Source organism: Agrilus planipennis, unplaced genomic scaffold (assembly GCF_000699045.2).
Source record: "Agrilus planipennis isolate EAB-ADULT unplaced genomic scaffold, Apla_2.0 scaffold87, whole genome shotgun sequence".
NCBI lineage: Eukaryota > Metazoa > Arthropoda > Insecta > Coleoptera > Buprestidae > Agrilus > Agrilus planipennis.
This window is the reverse complement of record NW_020439134.1, coordinates 802,687-825,524: the sequence shown is the minus strand read 5'-3', so window position 1 is coordinate 825,524 and position 22,838 is coordinate 802,687. Positions and strand designations below refer to the sequence as shown.

The following is a 22,838-nucleotide window of genomic DNA, read 5'->3' as shown; positions in this document are numbered from 1 at the left end:
AATATTATATATAAAAAAAAAATATGAGTGCAGTCAGCACAGGGCAAAGGATCAGCAATTTCTTATGCTAAAGTGTACAGTGTGTTGCATACCTATTTACAAACAATTCCTTTAAATTTAATTTTTCAAACAATTTTTAACACAAACAATGTGAATTGTTTACAAAAGTGAATTGCGACCACTCGAAGCAATGGTGCTAACAGTTTCGAGCTCAAAGTGACTGATAGGGGGGAAGAACTAGTGTAACTAAATGAAATTATGGCGAAACTCCCACATGACGGCTTTTTCGAAAACGTAATTTTTTTTCTTAAAAATGGCCAAATTACAAAGAATTTACATGAAAAAATCAGGAGAAGATATTTTAAACAATTGTTTTGTAAATAAAAGTCATGGTCATTGATCGTAATACCATGCAAAAAATACTGTATTTGGAGCATTTTGGAGAATGACTTAAAAATGGGGGTATGAAAATTCCACCGCCACCGCCACTGAATTATCAAACCGGTTTAACTAAGCATAAAATACCTTTGGAATAGAGCACTTATTTAGGGAATAATCCAATTGAATTATTCAAGCACTTGATTATATATAAATGTTCGTGGGTTTAACAAAATTAACTTCCAAGACTAATGACGACAAAAACGATGTATTTACACTAATTATTAAAGAAATAAAACACTATTAAATGATTAAACTTAGGTTATGGATTATTCTATTTATTTTCACTACTGTTGATATATCACTATTCACTGCGCTATTTATTCTACTTCTATCGCTGTCAATTTATTTCTCCTTTTCACTTCTACAACGGTCAATTTATTTCTCCTCTCTTCGGCGATCGTCTCTTCCTTTAAATACTCTTTTGTTTCCTTTCGGGAACCTTCTCGAACCGTCCGAAAAAAATTCTTTTTCTTTGAACTGTTTAATTGCTTTCCCAGAACGCAGGTACGACACACACATTTACAAATACGGCGCACATGAAGAAAGGCGCCCGCGGCTAGTCGTTCGTGCTCACTACAATATATATATATTTATGTATATTTTCGGTTTAATCATCTAACCTAGATTTAGATTATTAACCCGAAATATACATAAAAAACACTTGGATATCTTTACACTCTAACTTAATTAATTCTATAATCAATACCTACATTCGTGCGCAGACATTGTTTAATTAACCACCATAGATTCTCGTTAATCTCTCTTTTTAGCTTCTATATCGTTCCACTTAAATTGATGTAAGAAGCAGTCGCTTTAGCAACACAAAGAAATGTTTTAAAATAACTAGAATAAATGTTAACAATATGACAAATTCCACATTGGTTCCTTCTGTTGTTCTTTTCATGTACAGTTCTAACTAAAAAATGTATAATTTCTTAAAATAGTTGGCAATTATTTTTCTCATTACCATTTTAAAAAGCAAATAATCCAGGATCTTTTTACTTTTAAAATCTCCTTTAGAAAATCTTGTTGCAGAAAATTAAATCGAACATCTGAGGCAACGTACATGCTCAAGAGATGCATTAAACTCGATCCTACCTTCACTCTCGCTTACCTCGAGCTCGCTCGGTTAAAAGGATCGTCTGATTTGAGCGTAGGGCCGCTTCTGGAACAAGTGGTCTCCGTCAACAGCGACGATTCTTATTACATTCTTCTTTATGCTCACTGGCTTCTCAGTAAAGGTAAAATGACTTTTTGTAGCTTTTTTTAATTCCTTTACGGAATGCTTGCTTAGAACATATAATTAAACGTACAAAAGCGCAACGCTTCACTTAATTAACACTTAATATATTTAATAAATGTTGTGTAATGCTTTGTTTCGCTGTTTAGATAGATTAAATGAGTAGATGTCAAAATATAAAACGAAAGTTATTTTTAGACAGTCACGCGAAATTAAATTTTCTTTGATTTTTTACTTCTTTTGAGAGCAAAATTTTATCGTAAAACGAATGTTGCGTAGTCTCAGCGGTAGCTGCTGTTCACTATTAAGGAGATTATCTAAATAATAATAAGCCGCTAGCACCCCTACTTTTTAATCTATACATCGAAGATACGATCAACATCATTAAAGACAGTACAACTATAGGGATAGAAATAGAGGATCAAAAGACTAATATACTTAGATTTACAGATGGTATAGCAGTAGTGTCATCTAGCAAGGTGGAAGCAGTATTGACAAAACAATATTGTATAAAAATAAATACAAAAACACTGGTATGCAAGGGAAGAAAGAGTAGGCAAAGAGCGAATATAAAGATTGGAGACGAAAAATTAGAAGAAGTGGCCGATTTTAGGTATCTAGGAAGTCAAATAAATCAGAACCGAAAAAGTAGTATGGATATAAAGCAGAGGATAGCGCAGGGCCGAATTACCTTCAACAAAAAGAAATCACTTCTATGCTTGCGAACGGTTAATTTAGAAATGCAAAAAAAGTTGTTAAAGGTGTATGTTTGGAGCGCGGCGATGTACGGGTATGAAACATGAACAGTGGGCGCGACGGAAAAGAAAAGGTTAGAAGCGTTCGAAATGTGATGTTACAGACGAATGATGAAGATACCGTGGATAGAGGTTTGAAATGAAGAGGTAATAGAAAAAATAGGACAACAGAAGACTCTATGGAAGTCAATAAAGATAAGCGAGATAGGTTAGTAGGACACCTTCTCAAGCATAAAGGTCTAATTAGGGACATATTAGAGGCAGAAACGGGAGTTAGGAAGGGTAGAGGTAGACCCAAATTAAATTACTGTTCGCATATAGTTAAGGATGTGGGTTGTTCTAGTTTTAGGGAGATGTGAAGATTAGCTTAGGATAGGAAAGAGGTGCAGGTGCATGTCCAACCAGTCTTAGGACTGACGACCTTATGATAATGATAAACTTACAAGCTAAAATATATATAGAAGTTCAACTTCTACTACACGTGCATCAGTAGACGTACCAATTTTTTTGCTTAATACTTCTTACTCAAAAAAACTAAAAAGAAAATAGTGGGTACTATATAAATGAATCCTCCTACAAAGAATAGTTATGTTAATCTGTTTATTATAACCTTAAGTAAGACATTCTCAAGTCTTGGGTATGTAGCTTTCTTACTAACACGATAAAGCATCATTCTCAAATAATTTCCTCCCTATCCTATAAGTATAAATTACAATATAATAGCATCAAGCTTTGTATCGATATCCCACTTATATTCGCTTTTTAATTATCTTATGTTCAAACTACAAAAGCATGATCTCCTTAAAACTACAAAAATAAATAAAACATTTCTCACAGATACTACCAAAGCAATATACCAAATATTATTGCTACAAAGTCTATCGTTCCCTTGATGACACAATTAATGTATATGCTTATTATCAAAAGACATAGAGATTATATATACAGTGCTTACATTTGAAAAATATATATATAACTCCAAAAGTAATTTTCCACTTAACATTTACTTTGCCGGTCCGATTCATTTTCGAGTTTTCGGTAAGGAATGAACTACAGTATCTTAATATATTCTCCATTTCATCCCTTAGTTTGGATAATATTAAGTAAAGTTCAGGGCAACTAAGGGTTGGTAGGTTTTTATTTATGAAGAACCAACACCGACGTTTTGCCTCAACTTGGGAGGTTTTTTTCAAGGTAGGTTCTACCTTCCAACCCTTAATTGCCTTGAACTTTACTTAGTACAATATCTTAATTATCCTTTCAAATAGGAGTAAGGACATTATGTATACCTTTCATGGAATTACTATTTATTTTATATCAATATCGCAACTGCATACAGTGAAGGTTTTGAAAGAACATGATAAGATACAAATTAAAAGTGAAAATATACAGCAGAATATTTTTACAATATTCGTCAATGTCTTGAGGGTATTGCTTTGGCGGATACAGACATTAACAGTGAGAATGCACTATAGCTCCTTTATTCTGCTGTAAAGAAGTACCATTCTTAATCTTCTGTACTCCAATTAATTCAAAAACCACACAATTATACAAACAATTCCGCCTGTTCCTTGATATCTACTTCTCTCAAAAAAAAAAAAAATTAGTCGTCTATCCGTCATTGGTTGCGGTTAGATAACCCGTCGAGTCAATTTTTTTGAAATGTATAATATGCATGCAACAAAGTTCGCCCCGCTCTGCATTTCGCGGACCATGACATTTGAAAATACCTCTGAAGGCAATTATTCCTGCGTTGAAATCCACAGAAAGGATCGAAACCTGGCGTTAAAACTTTTTGTCGTAGAGGTTGTTAGCGATACTTCAACTTTGCTGTTAAATATCAAATGAAAACTTAAAACGTAACTTTAATAAAAATTCATGTATTTGTACGTACGTATGTAAGTACAAGTACCTCTCGTGTTGGATATAAAAAGGTGACAAAATTAATTTTGTTTCATCTTATATATTTAATTCGATGTGGAACAAAACAATCATCAGTTTTATATTGATTAGAAAAGTCTTTAGGTTAGGTTAGGTTATGTTAGGTAAGTTCAACATCTACTATTGTTATTTTTCTTTTAGTTCAATCTGGAACAAATAAATTCTTCGGTGATATATTGCAAATGTAGTTAAATTAAATGAAGTCAACTATTATATATCTATACTAGTCCAGGCGATATATATATATATATATATATATATGCTTAAAAACGCCTCTGTAATGGATGAAAGACGAAAGAAATCACAAAATTTATTTTTTCCATATCAGAAACGTAGAAATATAAATTTACTTGCGGATTTCTTTTCATATACTTACATTACTCCTAAGACCTTCATACTTGGCTAAAGAAAACTTTTTATTATGGTAATATCACACTAAATTTCACCTGGATCGGATTTACAATTTTTGCATAATAATAATAACAATTTACGCTGGGTGAAAGAAACACTAATGTTCAAATTGTTGCTGAGATCAAGGAAAAGTATTTTAAGGCGTGCAAATGTTTTGTCATGGAAAGGGGCAGTTATATTTTCGAAGCCATTTTGCCAAATTGTAATCCGTTGATTTGGAGAGTCTAGGGAATTGTTTAAATATCTGGCAATTTTTTTAACTTATAAACAAATGCAATAACTTTGCAAATACTGGACCAATTTTAATTTTCAAAACACATTTTGAATGTACTCGGAAAGGCGCTTCTTTATTGTGATACACTAATTTGGATCGGAGTTATAACAGCGCAATGTTGAACTCAATTTACAATAAAAATATAAGGACTGTTTTTTGGCCAAGGACTCATTAGTCGTAGCACTTAGAATACATGAATTTTCAGTAATAGCGATCATGTACAACCCCGTTAAACTGTTAATACAATAATCCAAACCAGCTCGATGTTATTCGATAACCCTGGAAAGCTTAGAGAGGGAGCTTAGAGCGTGGCACGGCCCCAATGGATAGACAATAAAATCCAACGTTCAGAACCCCAACACTTAAAAGGACTTTCATTTTCTTTGCTTCTACTGAACCAGTTTTAATAATTTTTTTTAAACCGATATCTTGAGAATTTTTATGATTTATTTATTTTATTTTCAAAAGCCCGTCATTGTTGTTAGTCATTGTTTTTCTGTTGCTTGGAGCAGGTGCATGTCCAACCAGTCTTAGGACTGACGACCTTATGATAATGATAAACTTACAAGCTAAAATATATATAGAAGTTCAACTTCTACTACACGTGCATCAGTAGACGTACCAATTTTTTTGCTTAATACTTCTTACTCAAAAAAACTAAAAAGAAAATAGTGGGTACTATATAAATGAATCCTCCTACAAAGAATAGTTATGTTAATCTGTTTATTATAACCTTAAGTAAGACATTCTCAAGTCTTGGGTATGTAGCTTTCTTACTAACACGATAAAGCATCATTCTCAAATAATTTCCTCCCTATCCTATAAGTATAAATTACAATATAATAGCATCAAGCTTTGTATCGATATCCCACTTATATTCGCTTTTTAATTATCTTATGTTCAAACTACAAAAGCATGATCTCCTTAAAACTACAAAAATAAATAAAACATTTCTCACAGATACTACCAAAGCAATATACCAAATATTATTGCTACAAAGCCTATCGTTCCCTTGATGACACAATTAATGTATATGCTTATTATCAAAAGACATAGAGATTATATATACAGTGCTTACATTTGAAAAATATATATATAACTCCAAAAGTAATTNAAAAATTTGCCAGGTTTTTAAACAATTCCCTAGGCTCTCCAAATCAACGGATTACAATTTGGCAAAATGTGTTCGAAAATATAGAAACCCTCTGCATGTCAAAAAATTTACACGTCTTAAAATACTTTTCTTTAGCCTCAGTAACAATCTGAACATTGACAGTTCTTTTCAGACAGCGTAAATTGTTATTATTATTATTATGCATAAATTATAAATCCGATCCAGGTGAAATTTAGTGTGATATTTATCATACTAAAAGGTTTTCATTAGACAAGTATGAAGGTCGTAGGAGTAACGTAAGTATATGAAAATAAATCCGCAAGTTAATATATATCTTTACGATTTGTTGTAATTTTTTACATTTTTGCAATGGAAAAAATGAATTTGGTGATTTGCAGACAGTTGTCCATTATAGGCAATTTCGTTACGGAAATTTTTCTTTGTTGTGATTTTTCTCCAAAATCAGCAGTTTCTTAGATATATGCCGCAAATTAATGAGAAAATCAAGATTTTTTGAATTTTTTCTCTATTTCTTTAATAAAAAGTTAAGCTCACGATTTCACGTATCCTCATAGTTAAACTATATTTTCTTATGACTTTTGGAAGTAATTCCAACAAAAATCTAACATACTGCCTTTTTCATCCAACCCAAAAAAGATACCGCCTGGACTAACACTTATAACCGTTTAGCACTGGCAGTTACATCGGATTAAGGAGTAAACGAATAAATATCGCAACATCAGCATATTACTTTGAGTTGACTTCACCTAACTGTTCTCAACACTGTCTACAACTGAAAGTATCTAAAAAATATATTATAATTTGTTCAACTCAATTAGCAAAACAACCAACTCTACAAGAAATAAGAAATCATAAGATTAATTAAACAAGCATCCTTGAAAGCAACCGGGAATTTCAAAGTCTCTTTAAAGAAAATTTAAATCAGCGTTTCATTTAAGCTCTTTTAAAGAACCTTGACATCAAATAAGGAACAGTAATAAGAGCACCTTTTTAAAAATCAATAAGTGAACGATGTTTGAATTAAATGAGTAAACAACCGAGATAAAATCGGATCGCCTACTTTTACCCAAGAAACCACGTTCTTTCAAGTTTTATTTATTTTTATCTCCGCTTCTAAGGATAAAGTTAAAAATTAGTTGAAAAACCTATAATGGAAGAAAGCAATGATTATAACCTGTGCAATGGTTGATCAAGAGTAAAACACGTTTAAAATTGAGAGCAAACATTTAACGTTTTATGTCAAAGATAAATAAAATTATATAAAGTCACCTCGATTCCAAAAATAATAACAATAATACGTATTGATACTTATATTTAACTACAGTACTACAGATGGCCCTCACCACGCCATTTGTAGTATTTTCTAAAACGCGCTGTTAAGACAGCAGGTAAAGGTTGGTCTGTGTTCTGTCGGAGCTGCCTACGACGCGCTGATGAGATTCAAAAAGATCGAAATCGCGATCCGCGTCTGGTAGTTTCGACAGAATACAGACCACTTCGAATTATTTTGTTCGATTATGGTAACGTGCCTATCACGTTGAGGTGAGCTACACCGGGATTCGTTTCANATTTGTTGGTAATCGAAATTATAAGATTCCTCATTTTCATTTTTAAGAAAATAAATTATAATAATAATGCGCTTTGATAAATAAACCATTAAAATCTTCGGGTCATCGGTTAAAAAAAAAATTGGTTCAGCAAAAGTCGAGAGAGTGAACGGTGGATTTTATTGTTTATCCGCCGCGGCCGAGCCACACCTCTCTCTAGCTTACCATGAGTACCGAGTCAACTTCGAGCTGGTTTGGATTATTGTATTTAACAATTAAACGAGGTTGCCCGTGATCGTAGTTTTTGAAAATTCATGTACTGTAAGTGCTGCAACTAACGAAGTCCTTGGCCAAAAAAAACAGCCCTGACATCCTTATATTTTTATTGTAAATTGAGTTCAACTTTGCACTGTTACAACTCCGGTTTAAATTAGCGTTTTACAATCAATTTAAAAAAAAAAACGTCCTTCCGGGTACATTAAAAATGTCTTTTGAAAATTAAAATTATCCAGTATTTGCAGTTATTGCATTTGTTTATAAATTAAAAAATTTGCCAGGTTTTTAAACAATTCCCTAGGCTCTCCAAATCAACGGATTACAATTTGGCAAAATGTGTTCGAAAATATAGAAACCCTCTGCATGTCAAAAAATTTACACGTCTTAAAATACTTTTCTTTAGCCTCAGTAACAATCTGAACATTGACAGTTCTTTTCAGACAGCGTAAATTGTTATTATTATTATTATGCATAAATTATAAATCCGATCCAGGTGAAATTTAGTGTGATATTTATCATACTAAAAGGTTTTCATTAGACAAGTATGAAGGTCGTAGGAGTAACGTAAGTATATGAAAATAAATCCGCAAGTTAATATATATCTTTACGATTTGTTGTAATTTTTTACATTTTTGCAATGGAAAAAATGAATTTGGTGATTTGCAGACAGTTGTCCATTATAGGCAATTTCGTTACGGAAATTTTTCTTTGTTGTGATTTTTCTCCAAAATCAGCAGTTTCTTAGATATATGCCGCAAATTAATGAGAAAATCAAGATTTTTTGAATTTTTTCTCTATTTCTTTAATAAAAAGTTAAGCTCACGATTTCACGTATCCTCATAGTTAAACTATATTTTCTTATGACTTTTGGAAGTAATTCCAACAAAAATCTAACATACTGCCTTTTTCATCCAACCCAAAAAAGATACCGCCTGGACTAACACTTATAACCGTTTAGCACTGGCAGTTACATCGGATTAAGGAGTAAACGAATAAATATCGCAACATCAGCATATTACTTTGAGTTGACTTCACCTAACTGTTCTCAACACTGTCTACAACTGAAAGTATCTAAAAAATATATTATAATTTGTTCAACTCAATTAGCAAAACAACCAACTCTACAAGAAATAAGAAATCATAAGATTAATTAAACAAGCATCCTTGAAAGCAACCGGGAATTTCAAAGTCTCTTTAAAGAAAATTTAAATCAGCGTTTCATTTAAGCTCTTTTAAAGAACCTTGACATCAAATAAGGAACAGTAATAAGAGCACCTTTTTAAAAATCAATAAGTGAACGATGTTTGAATTAAATGAGTAAACAACCGAGATAAAATCGGATCGCCTACTTTTACCCAAGAAACCACGTTCTTTCAAGTTTTATTTATTTTTATCTCCGCTTCTAAGGATAAAGTTAAAAATTAGTTGAAAAACCTATAATGGAAGAAAGCAATGATTATAACCTGTGCAATGGTTGATCAAGNACGTAATCCTCAAATGTAGCATCGTACTACAGATGGCGCTCACCACGCCATTTGTAGTATTTTCTAAAACGCGCTGTTAAGACAGCAGGTAAAGGTTGGTCTGTGTTCTGTCGGAGCTGCCTACGACGCGCTGATGAGATTCAAAAAGATCGAAATCGCGATCCGCGTCTGGTAGTTTCGACAGAATACAGACCACTTCGAATTATTTTGTTCGATTATGGTAACGTGCCTATCACGTTGAGGTGAGCTACACCGGGATTCATTTCAGCAAGTAGATGTCCATATATTTAAATGGACCTTGTTGGAGCATACGTAATCCTAAAATGTAGCATCGTACTACAGATGGCGCTCACCACGCCATTTGTAGTATTCCCCAACAATATTATTTCGTAATCAATCTCCTTTTGCTATTGTAATTTCAAAATTATGCTAAAATGAATTATTATTTTATTAACACTACTATGACCACATGTCACTTGTTTATTAGTATAACCTTATTTGTTGTATTAGTGGTTTCTTCCCAATTATAAGAAATCAACTAAAAGAGAAAAAAATTAGTAACGACAAGAAGTTATTAGCAGCATAGGACGATGCATACTCAAATACTCCAAATGAGAAATGGAAAATGTTTTATTAATTTCTACGTATGACAAAGCGTATTGCTTGTGATTGAAACTACTCTGAGAAATTATAATAAACAAAATGATATTGCAAAACATACCTTGTTCGATTTTGATAACGTGTCTATCACGTAGTGATGAGCTACACCGTGGATTCAGTTCAGCAAGTAGACATCTATTTAAATGGACCTTGTTGAGCGTATTGAATTCCACTAAATGTAGCATTGTACTACAGATGGCGTTTACCACACCGTTTGTAGCATTTCATATCTAGTAGTAACAATGAAGCCGTACAATACGATGCAGCGTCTTCAACTACGTCAGATCAAGTCATTACGAGACCGCCTACAAACTAAACATTTAACTCCTTAATATCAAATGAAACATTTACAACCCAATTTAACGTTCTCCGGTCGTATTATGCAACAGGAATATTTCTTAAAGAACCAATCGTACAATACACGACACAGTCCGTTTTATTCCCACAAATGTTATACGAGGGAGACCGAAAAATAATCAGAATTGTATTTGTAGTACATGGTTGCGCCGCTATCTAACGGAGAGGTTCTACAATAGCTGTCTCGCGTAAGTGTACTACGTGGTGGCATTACCTTGTAACGATTAATGTGATAACAATGGTTGATTCTTACGAATCACTTGCACCCATGAATTTTTGTTTATTGTTACTCGGCAAGAACGTAGCGGAAATGTAAGCAGCTTCCAGCATGCTGTTGGTAGGAGTCAAATGTATAAATGGTTTTCTCAGTTCAAAAAGAGGGAAATGGCCATTGATGGTCAGCCTCGTTCGTTCCGATCGTCTTTCAACTGCTGAAGCCGAGGACAACATTGACAATACCCATAATCTAGTCGTACAATTTATACTTGGAGCACAAAACAGATTAAAGTACTCGGTCAAAACCAAGTCCGAACAATATTTAAACCCCCGAAAAACGGAAACAGGAATTTACAGAATTCCATGCTGCTACGGAAAAGTCGACAGAGAAGCCAATCGGACGGTTACTCGACCAACTAAAGAGACCTAAAGCAAAATCAGATTAAAAATTTATTTAACAAAGCACCTTGCTGAAACAGACCAACTTATACTATTTAGCAAACTAACAATTATCACTCAAAGCTTTTCATACGTCCGTCGAAAACGTGCAAGGCAGAAAATCATGAAAGTCTCTAAAAATATATACTGAGATAACAAATGTAAAACCAACCCGATTTGGCAAACTGTCCTATCTCTACGCTTGACTGATCAGCCGAAAAATAAATCAAATAACGCATTGTGCACGGTACCATATAATAAATATAGACACTCAGACCCGAGAATACCGAGCAACCTAGTTTAGTGACTGTATCACAGTTAAGCATTCGAGAGTAGGACTTGACGATTCTATTCCAGATCCGCATGCCTTGGTCCAACTTCATTTGTATATTGGTTGAACGAAGAAAGCTTATGTAGAATATCTAGAATGGAAAAGGAAACTTTAATGTATATATTGGGTAGTTAAGATGAAAATAAAATTGGGAATGAGTATGTTGGGATGATAGGTGAGAGTGGGATCATATTGAAAAAAATTAATGAAAAAATTGGTCTGAGCACACTGGTCGGTGCTAATACGACTAACTTCCCATTAGATAATACAGTTATTGTAAAGTACATTCGTTTCTAAAGTTTGAAAAAAACGCGGCACAATAATAAATAACAAACAATGTTTGAGAGTTCGTCATTTTATAAACCCATAAGAAACAGTATTTCGTCTGAGAAAACCGAATTGATAGAGTACTTGCATCAGTCAATTGGTAAATACTATTTTTTATTGTTTATCGATTGTTTATAACAATTCATTTTGTTATAAACAAATTTTTATTATAATATGTTATTATAATATGTTATTCCCTGTCTTGAATAATGATATTTCGTTATTATTGATTCCGTAACTTCATTGTTGTGATTAGATTAGAACGTATTTTAATTAAATTGTTTGTAATTAATTCGTTTTTTTTTTTATAAAAAAAAAACGGCTTGACCGATTTCGTTCAAATTTCTTTCAGATCTTCATTATGATAATATCTTTCGAAAAAATTTTGGTTGAGGGCGATATCTCAATCCGTTCTTGAGATATCGAAAACGAAAAAAATGCTGACATACGAACGTACGTACATACGTACGTACGTACGTACGTACGTACGTACGTACGTACATACACACATCATCAAAAAAATTGGCTAGCATGCTACTAATATGTTAAAACGTGGAAATATAATGAAAATTCCGATTTCACTTTTCGACCCAATTACAATAACTTCCTAATGGGAAGTTAAAAAGAAATAGTTGCGAGTTAAGGGGGGATAAGTAGCAGGTAGAAAATATATATGAAAAGAAGAAATATTTTATCTTATAATTATAGGGTAGGGAGAAGTTTTTAGAGGTTAATGTTTTTATATTTTGTATTAAGAAGGCTATATTATTTGTGGTTTAAGGTTCATAAATGTATAACTTAAGGCTACAATACAGTTATATAAAAATATATTAAGTTCTTGGTCAGTAATTTATTGACACTATAACATGCACACATACGGCAATCATCAATTGTTTGCCAGAAACTTCATATTTACTATTAAAGATACGATCATTATGCAAAACTAAATAAATATATTTAATTTCCAATTAAACGATGGAAAACGTAGAGGTACAGGGGGTGGAGGTGAAAATTGGAATTTGTGATTATATGTAAGCATAGGGACTGTTAATAGGAAGATGGTAGTGTAGAAGATGTAATCACTAAGAGATTGATTGCGGAAAGGTAGAGGGTTAAATAGCGGGGATGGGAGTAAAAAATAAAAAAAGTGACTTAAGTACAAAAGGATTATCAAAAATGATTCATATTCAAAAGTAAACGACTTTCATCCAGTATTTATTCATAAAATTTCCAACTTTTCAGAGTTAGTTTATCTAGTAAATATTCAGAAATCGTACTGCACTGTTTCACTGCCTTTTTAAATAGTCATTAATATACATAAACAAATGTCAGTACCTATTCATAAAAAAAGGGTATACATGGACCATAATGATCTCATATTAAAATCAAATGCTAATCAGATGGCGACCGCATTGAACATTCTGTTCGTTGAAAATTATCGCTCGTGAACCATAACAAATGGGAACCGTCGCAAATATGGAATGCTTGATTATTCATAAAACAAATTGCCTGCCTCTCATTGTTGCCATTATTTCAAAATGGCCAATATTTATGCCGACCACGATTGCCCTTTTGCTGACATAAATCCACTAATGTTTGATAATTCCAGCTAAAATTGAACAGATCAAAAGCCTGGGTATAATTTAGCTACTTTTGTTGTTTAATTTTTTGTCATTGCCTTGTTTCATTTAACAACAATCCATTTGTTTATGATATTACCCAGCCTACGTTCTTATTGAATAAGAGACAAAAGAGTTGCAGAGAGGATATAATTGTACGGTTAGTAATTAATTACACGGCATTTCCTTCTACACTCTTTCTTTCCTTGTCTACAACACAAAACAAAGAAATATTACGCATTGGCGTGATGATATAACGATTACGATACAGATAGTGTAACACTAATATTATAATAATTATTTTGCAATTCAAGGGGGAAATGGCACTAATTTGAGTCTATGTGTAGTGAACAGATGGGCAATGAATATTTGATTTGCTATGGGTTGGAGACTAATTGCGAGTGGTTTAAATGGTTCGAGTTTTTCCACAACACCCGTGTAACTTCCTTAAGAATTTTAATGGTACTTCAGGTAAACATTATTGTATATAATCAACGGTGAGCGGAAATTTACTAGAAAGTACTTAAGAAAAGAATAATTTAGTGAGTGGCACTTATGGAAGAAAATAGTAGAAGTACAGAGAAAGGAAAAACGATCGATAAAAATTTGGTTTAGAAACGGCAGATAAGAGGAGGAAATTAAAAAACGAAAAGCATACAGTCTGGAGGAGGAAAAGAAGATGGAAAAGAAAAAATAAAAAAAAAATATTATAGAGATGGACAAATTGGATGTGTTAATGAAATTAGTAAAAAAATTAAAAGAGGAAAACCAAGAAAATGGAGAGAAAGTGAAACACAAAAGAAACGAGAGGTACAAGAAAAAATAAGATGATAAAAATTGGAGCAGAAACTAGATGAAACTTAGGAAGAAATTAAAAGTAGAAAGGAAAAGATGAAAGATCTAGCAAAAGAGACTAGTGGAAAGGCACAGCAACTGGAAGAATGATAGGGCAAATATAATGAAGAAAGCGGAAAGAGATGGTTAAAACTAGGAAAGGACAGCTTAAAAGAAAAAGTGAAGGAATTGGTAATAAAGGAGCTGCAGATAGAGAAGCTAGCAGAGAAGAAAAAAAGAATAAGGAGATTAGACGTAGAACAATAAAAGAAAAGAAGGAAAGAAAAAAACTGAACCTAATAATCTTTGGAATAGAGTTAGAGGAGAGTAAAGAAGAAACGAAGTTGGAAAGAGTTATAAAAGAGAAGATGGGATTGAAGGTGGATGTGAAGGAAGTATGGATAATTAAAAAGAAGGTATATGGGGCAAGAATTAGGAAGCGGGACTTAAGCTACAGGTAATTGGAAATGGTAGAAGACTGAGGAGGACGGAGGTTTATATAAGAGATTATATGACCATGGAAGAGAGAAGGATACAGAGGATGTTGGAACATACATTAAAAGAGGAGAGAAAAGTGGGGATAAAGTGGTTAAATTTGGTTACAGAAAGTTAATAATAGATGAGGTAGTATGGGTATGGGGCGAAGAAAAAAAGGAAATGGTAAAAACAAAAGGAGAAAGGACATTTTATTGGAAATAAGGAGGTAGATGGGGGATAAAGTAGAGAAAATAAATAAGAATAAGAAGTTTTACTTAACAGTACGATAGATCATTTGTTGGTAGATTATGAAGTTGCATAAAATAACCAGTTTAGTTTAATAAAGTTTATATATAAAGTAGACTCAAATTAGTAAATCTAGTCAAAAATAAATTAACAGCGTAAAATAATAATAATCTCTATTTAAATGAAGTAACAGTTTTTAATGAGACGAACTAACGTACTGCACAACAATTAACAATCTCTACATTAATAATGCTACTGAATGTTCGTCTATGTTTGTATTCCGTTCTCACTCCTCCTCCTAAAAAAACATTAAAAAAAAGCTTTTATTTTATTAATTTTTAAAAATTTTGCTTGTAGTTTTCGTCGTACATGCTTTTAAATCTGTTCATATCATTTAATTTAATCATAGCATAGGGACTGTTAATAGGAAGATGGTAGTGTAGAAGATGTAATCACTAAGAGATTGATTGCGGAAAGGTAGAGGGTTAAATAGCGGGGATGGGAGTAAAAAATAAAAAAAGTGACTTAAGTACAAAAGGATTATCAAAAATGATTCATATTCAAAAGTAAACGACTTTCATCCAGTATTTATTCATAAAATTTCCAACTTTTCAGAGTTAGTTTATCTAGTAAATATTCAGAAATCGTACTGCACTGTTTCACTGCCTTTTTAAATAGTCATTAATATACATAAACAAATGTCAGTACCTATTCATAAAAAAAGGGTATACATGGACCATAATGATCTCATATTAAAATCAAATGCTAATCAGATGGCGACCGCATTGAACATTCTGTTCGTTGAAAATTATCGCTCGTGAACCATAACAAATGGGAACCGTCGCAAATATGGAATGCTTGATTATTCATAAAACAAATTGCCTGCCTCTCATTGTTGCCATTATTTCAAAATGGCCAATATTTATGCCGACCACGATTGCCCTTTTGCTGACATAAATCCACTAATGTTTGATAATTCCAGCTAAAATTGAACAGATCAAAAGCCTGGGTATAATTTAGCTACTTTTGTTGTTTAATTTTTTGTCATTGCCTTGTTTCATTTAACAACAATCCATTTGTTTATGATATTACCCAGCCTACGTTCTTATTGAATAAGAGACAAAAGAGTTGCAGAGAGGATATAATTGTACGGTTAGTAATTAATTACACGGCATTTCCTTCTACACTCTTTCTTTCCTTGTCTACAACACAAAACAAAGAAATATTACGCATTGGCGTGATGATATAACGATTACGATACAGATAGTGTAACACTAATATTATAATAATTATTTTGCAATTCAAGGGGGAAATGGCACTAATTTGAGTCTATGTGTAGTGAACAGATGGGCAATGAATATTTGATTTGCTATGGGTTGGAGACTAATTGCGAGTGGTTTAAATGGTTCGAGTTTTTCCACAACACCCGTGTAACTTCCTTAAGAATTTTAATGGTACTTCAGGTAAACATTATTGTATATAATCAACGGTGAGCGGAAATTTACTAGAAAGTACTTAAGAAAAGAATAATTTAGTGAGTGGCACTTATGGAAGAAAATAGTAGAAGTACAGAGAAAGGAAAAACGATCGATAAAAATTTGGTTTAGAAACGGCAGATAAGAGGAGGAAATTAAAAAACGAAAAGCATACAGTCTGGAGGAGGAAAAGAAGATGGAAAAGAAAAAATAAAAAAAAAATATTATAGAGATGGACAAATTGGATGTGTTAATGAAATTAGTAAAAAAATTAAAAGAGGAAAACCAAGAAAATGGAGAGAAAGTGAAACACAAAAGAAACGAGAGGTACAAGAAAAAATAAGATGATAAAAATTGGAGCAGAAACTAGATGAAACTTAGGAAGAAATTAAAAGTAGAAAGGAAAAGATGAAAGATCTAGCAAAAGAGACTAGTGGAAAGGCACAGCAACTGGAAGAATGATAGGGCAAATATAATGAAGAAAGCGGAAAGAGATGGTTAAAACTAGGAAAGGACAGCTTAAAAGAAAAAGTGAAGGAATTGGTAATAAAGGAGCTGCAGATAGAGAAGCTAGCAGAGAAGAAAAAAAGAATAAGGAGATTAGACGTAGAACAATAAAAGAAAAGAAGGAAAGAAAAAAACTGAACCTAATAATCTTTGGAATAGAGTTAGAGGAGAGTAAAGAAGAAACGAAGTTGGAAAGAGTTATAAAAGAGAAGATGGGATTGAAGGTGGATGTGAAGGAAGTATGGATAATTAAAAAGAAGGTATATGGGGCAAGAATTAGGAAGCGGGACTTAAGCTACAGGTAATTGGAAATGGTAGAAGACTGAGGAGGACGGAGGTTTATATAAGAGATTATATGACCATGGAAGAGAGAAGGATACAGAGGATGTTGGAACATACATTAAAAGAGGAGAGAAAAGTGGGGATAAAGTGGTTAAATTTGGTTACAGAAAGTTAATAATAGATGAGGTAGTATGGGTATGGGGCGAAGAAAAAAAGGAAATGGTAAAAACAAAAGGAGAAAGGACATTTTATTGGAAATAAGGAGGTAGATGGGGGATAAAGTAGAGAAAATAAATAAGAATAAGAAGTTTTACTTAACAGTACGATAGATCATTTGTTGGTAGATTATGAAGTTGCATAAAATAACCAGTTTAGTTTAATAAAGTTTATATATAAAGTAGACTCAAATTAGTAAATCTAGTCAAAAATAAATTAACAGCGTAAAATAATAATAATCTCTATTTAAATGAAGTAACAGTTTTTAATGAGACGAACTAACGTACTGCACAACAATTAACAATCTCTACATTAATAATGCTACTGAATGTTCGTCTATGTTTGTATTCCGTTCTCACTCCTCCTCCTAAAAAAACATTAAAAAAAAGCTTTTATTTTATTAATTTTTAAAAATTTTGCTTGTAGTTTTCGTCGTACATGCTTTTAAATCTGTTCATATCATTTAATTTAATCATTCTTGTATGATCGTTACCTCGTTAGTACAGAAGAATAAAAAATGAATGCGACTATTTTATGGTAAAGCATAAAACTGGCTGTTATAATAAAACACTGACACCAAATTTCTTGTAAAAATAGTAAAATGCATATACAATATTTTGCGCATGCGCCGCCTATCGTTGAACGGTTCTTTTGTCGTAAAACGGTCTTTCGTAATTATAGACGTACATAATACTTATTAAGATCTGTGCTGCTAACCTTTGATAGAGGATCATTAGGATCCAACCTTCACTGCAGTAATCATGTCATGTTGACCCTTATTAGAGGTTATCATGGGGACCACATAAAATTGCGTACACAAAACTTCATGGCTGTGTTATTGACCGTTTAAGAATTCCTTAATCTGGAGCTAATCCTGAATATCGATTCAGGTCATACTTAAAATAAAAAAGCATTGCCATCGGAACTGAAACTTCTTCTAAAAATTCAACTCCATATGGTAAGTGCAAATAGTCCTAATTCAACTTGCAACATTTGACCTAAGTAAACAAACAAATTGAATAAAATAGATTTGCAGATCAGTACTGAACAAGGGAAAATAATAAAATACAATGTATATGCTTCGTCAAACCACCTGTAAAATAGCCTTGGTTAATAGTGAATAGCAAACTTATGTTTTGGAATCATTCTATACCCACAACAACTAACTCAAACTTCCTAAATCCAAATCCAGTAGAATAGAACAAACCAGTATAGCTTTCAATATAATTGAACATAACCACGAAATAGATCCTATTTGCGTAGATTGAATTAGAAGCATCGATAATTCTTTCTTTCTAGAGTTTACGAAAATACAGAAATTTACAAAAATAAAGAAAATACATGCCCAAATTACAGTCCTATCCAACTCATATCTTTTCAAGTTATTATCGCACAAAGATTAGATCTCAGGTCACAACCCGCTTCCCAGCAGGGTCATGTCGAAGCTTGGGTTCAAGAAGTTTAGGTATATTTGGGCATGAACTACTCCTCTAGATGGGTTTGCTGTTCGCCCTTTAATCAAAACCACTTTACAGGTGGTTTAAACGAAGAATGCATAATTTACAGCTCATTTTTCCTTGTCTGGCATTGAACATTTACTCGTTGCTGTTCTACCCTTTAATTAGATTCATTAGTGTGACTTCCTTCAATCCCAACCCCTTGGTGCGTATCAATCTTTAATCATTAGATCCACTTGTAATTCAATTTTGTGGAACTCATTGTCTCATTATACAAAATTATGGAATTACCTTAAACATTTACTTAAAAAATGTAACAACGTTACAAAAACAATTAAACCAAATTTGGTATATTTTTTCTTCAAGATTAGATAGCCTCCCTAAGAACCCAACATCTTTTGTAGGGGTCATTTTCCGATTTGCAATTTCCCAGGCGAAATATTTGCGGGGACATATTAAAATGGGACACTTCGTATGTCTAATCGTCATACCTACACAATAAAACTATCCAATTTACCTGCTTCTCTCCCACACAACCATATTAACAGTCACTTACCAAAATAATAAGAAGTTTACTCTCTGATTTCCCTGAAGTGTGGTGATCATTTCTTTAAAAATTAACTACAAATATTTAAATATGTCAGTCTTTTAACTCAATTACATTACAATGTAATTAAGTAAATTAGCAGCTACCGCTAATACTCCACTCAGGAGACCACTGGTTGCATTGGAGATAGCTTTCAAAAAGGTGTTGAATCAAAAAGGGATTAGCTGAAAAAAGGAGAAAAAGAATACGAGCTCTGAAAAATTGCAGATAGTCAAGCGATTGAACGTCGGCAAACATAATCATACCTATTGATTTGGTATAGAATATAGAAACTATTAAATATTTAAAAGCTAGCCCTACTAACGAATACAGCTAGGTCCCTAGCGAAGTATTTTGTTTAAGGGAGGGGGGCAACCGAATAACCAACTACTGTACTTAATTTTTCCAACTAACACACGCCCAAGAATATACATTTATAAATAAAAAATAATTATAGACATTAATGTTAAATCAACCTAATTTCATCCCACTACAGATTATGTCAAGTTAATGAGGTAAAACAGTTTGTTGGTGATGTAACTGGCGAGACCATATTGACATTAACAAAAGAAACACCTAATACAATAGGTTAATATCAAGTTCGCCTGTGTTTAGGTTTCGTCCATTAATTCACCATTTTCTTTAGGTCAAGAGCATCGCAAAAGTCTTTCTTTCTTTTTATCATTATTAGGGCATCAAGTCTCTCCTCTTTAGTGATGGTCCCTGATCGAACTTTTAACTATTTTAACAAACTAAATTTTTTTTCGTTCGAAGCCATCAAAAAGCGCGCTGATAAAGATGAAAAGCTTCCCCAACAGCTATTCTATAATAGCAGCTAATTTCATAATGCCTTGCATAGAAGAGCATATATCAAATGATAGTTCTAACTTTATAAGAAGCACCTAGAACTTAGGCATGTGATCAGGTGGATTTACAGCAGAATCAATTCTTCAGTATATTAACTTGTAATATTTTTTTTATCTAAACGGTTTATGGAAATGTTTGAAAATTGATTTCAAACGTTCTACAACCTATTTGAGTTTATCTTGCAAAAGGTTTCTAATTTTATCTTGAAGGCTTAAAAATTCTTTCCTATAAAACATATTTATATTAAAGTTTGCTGCATTGGATTCACAGTTATCAATTTTTTCCGAAAATCTTCACTTTCAGTGATATCTGAAAACCTTGTTCTAAATTAATTTTAACGTTTCTAGCAATAATTTTGGCACTTCCTATTAAGTACGTTTTCTTGATGATACTATAAGGCTAATATTTGCTACCTGCGAGAGTTCAGCGAACATCGAACTAAGGACCGGTATTATTTTTATGATCCTTATGTCTTTTTCTAACAGCTCACATACACGAATGCTCTTCGAGTTTCTCAAGCAGTTTTACTTACAGACGTTTTTACATGAAATTTTGAAAGAAGTCTGTTTTTAAAATATTTCCTAATTAATAACACAAGTTCAAAAATCCAGCTGAGTAGATGGGAGGGGGAGCATTCCCCGGCACCTCCCCATTTGGCTAGGGCTCTGAATGCAGCACTGTTTTCTCAGTTGAAAATGCCAAATTTTCGTTTTGGGTGCGACCTACAATAGTCAATCAATAAAATCAGTCCTTTTATGATGTCCAGAACAAATATACGTGATTCATAAATGATTGACCAACTAAACTTACTTTTGTAAGTGGAATATCCTGTTTTTATCATACTTTTGGAAAAAGTTGTGTTTTTTGGTGTTAAGTATATTACTGTTTGTAGTAGTTTTACACCATAGGTTGCACATACCAATTGACTATTGATTCGAACATCTAATAGCTGTTAGCGGTCAGTGAAATAGATGCTGTATGTTGCTGGCCGAATATTTATTTGCTGCTTATTTAAAAATTTTCCTTTATATTTAGTTTCAATAGGTATGGTAGGTATATTTTATAACGTAAGTAAGGGAATAATTCTTTATTCAGAGAAAAAATCTAATCTACCGTTAAGTCGTACCTTTTTATAATCTATGGGTTCCTTGTCGGTAGATTTTTTTCTTAATCTGGTCCGTGACACTCCATTCGACCATTCGAATGGTCGTAAATTACTCTAAATGGTCGTTAGTAATCTCCAACACTCCTCTTGTGAACAACGTCCAGTGTTCCAGTAGCTTTTGGTGCCCCTTCATTTTGTCTACGTACCTACATCTATATATATATATATACTATGTACTATTCTACAGTTATAGTTGTAGCTAAGCGGAGGTAAATAAGGACTGCTTGCATTGAGACTTTCATCTAAATTACTTTTTGTTAAGTACCTACCTATGCTTTATACATTATCAAATATACCTAAAATGGATACAAAGTTTACCTAATAAATAAAATTTTAATGAATAATTTGAAATAAAAGCGGTGCATCTTGCCTCTCGTCAGAATTATCAGATGACACATATTAGCCCCCCCCCCCGTCCATATTTCATTGCCTGCTAATAATGAATGCGGAAAAGTTGCAATACGAAAAAAGTTAATATTGCACAAAAAGCAGTAAATAATTAATTGTACCAAGTATATCTGCAAACATTGAATTGGGGAAGCGGTTAGAAATCAATATTGAAAATGATTAATATTAAAAATCAGATGAAAGGTGACTTTTGACGATTTTAAAAATAGTTAACCCTTATCGTTTTTAAGTATTTTTACCTTTTCCATATGAACAAGGCGGTATTTATCATGCACATAAAAGAAGGTCTCAAAGTATAATCATAGATGTGGTAATTCCAAGTATATTAACAATTTTATCATCAAATTGATGCAGATGGAGTCTTCCCTGACCACTAGAGTGCTAAGCATATCGAAATTTCTGAGTGGTACAGTAGTATTACCCACTCTACAAACAAACAGTAATAACGAAATTTAATCTTATGATTTTTACAGTGAATGTATCAACTACGAAGGTAACACTAATTTTGAGAAAATTTACATTTATTTACTAAACAGTTTTAATAAAATAATGAATTCACTAATAAGAACTTCAAACCTTACATGGTTTTCAACTCATCCTATACAAACATAGACTCCTAACCTCGAAAATTTACAATAAGATATAAGTTTTACATATTTTAAATTTTAGTGACCCTATTGTATACATGAGAATAGCGAATGAGTCGAAAAACATTTTTCCTGAAAGCATTCCGCTATACCATCATATTTTTATTGTTTTCAAGAATCACAAAAAGGTTGTGGAATGTGATTCAGTCGATTCAAGTAAAATAAAGGGTAAAAACAATGCGTTCCGTAATGAATGAAATTAAATTAAAACTAAAAGGA

General features: G+C 32.6%; 1 protein-coding gene across 1 annotated transcript in view; it reads left to right on the top strand.

Moving 5' to 3' along the window:
• The window catches only part of LOC108737620 (transmembrane and TPR repeat-containing protein 1-like), a 254,778-nt gene that overhangs the window by 179,828 nt on the left and 52,112 nt on the right, over positions 1 to 22,838 (top strand). The window contains exon 10 of the mRNA XM_025977791.1: positions 1,477 to 1,682. Coding sequence (XP_025833576.1) covers positions 1,477 to 1,682 — 206 coding nt within the window. The remainder of the gene's footprint in view (positions 1 to 1,476; positions 1,683 to 22,838) is intronic.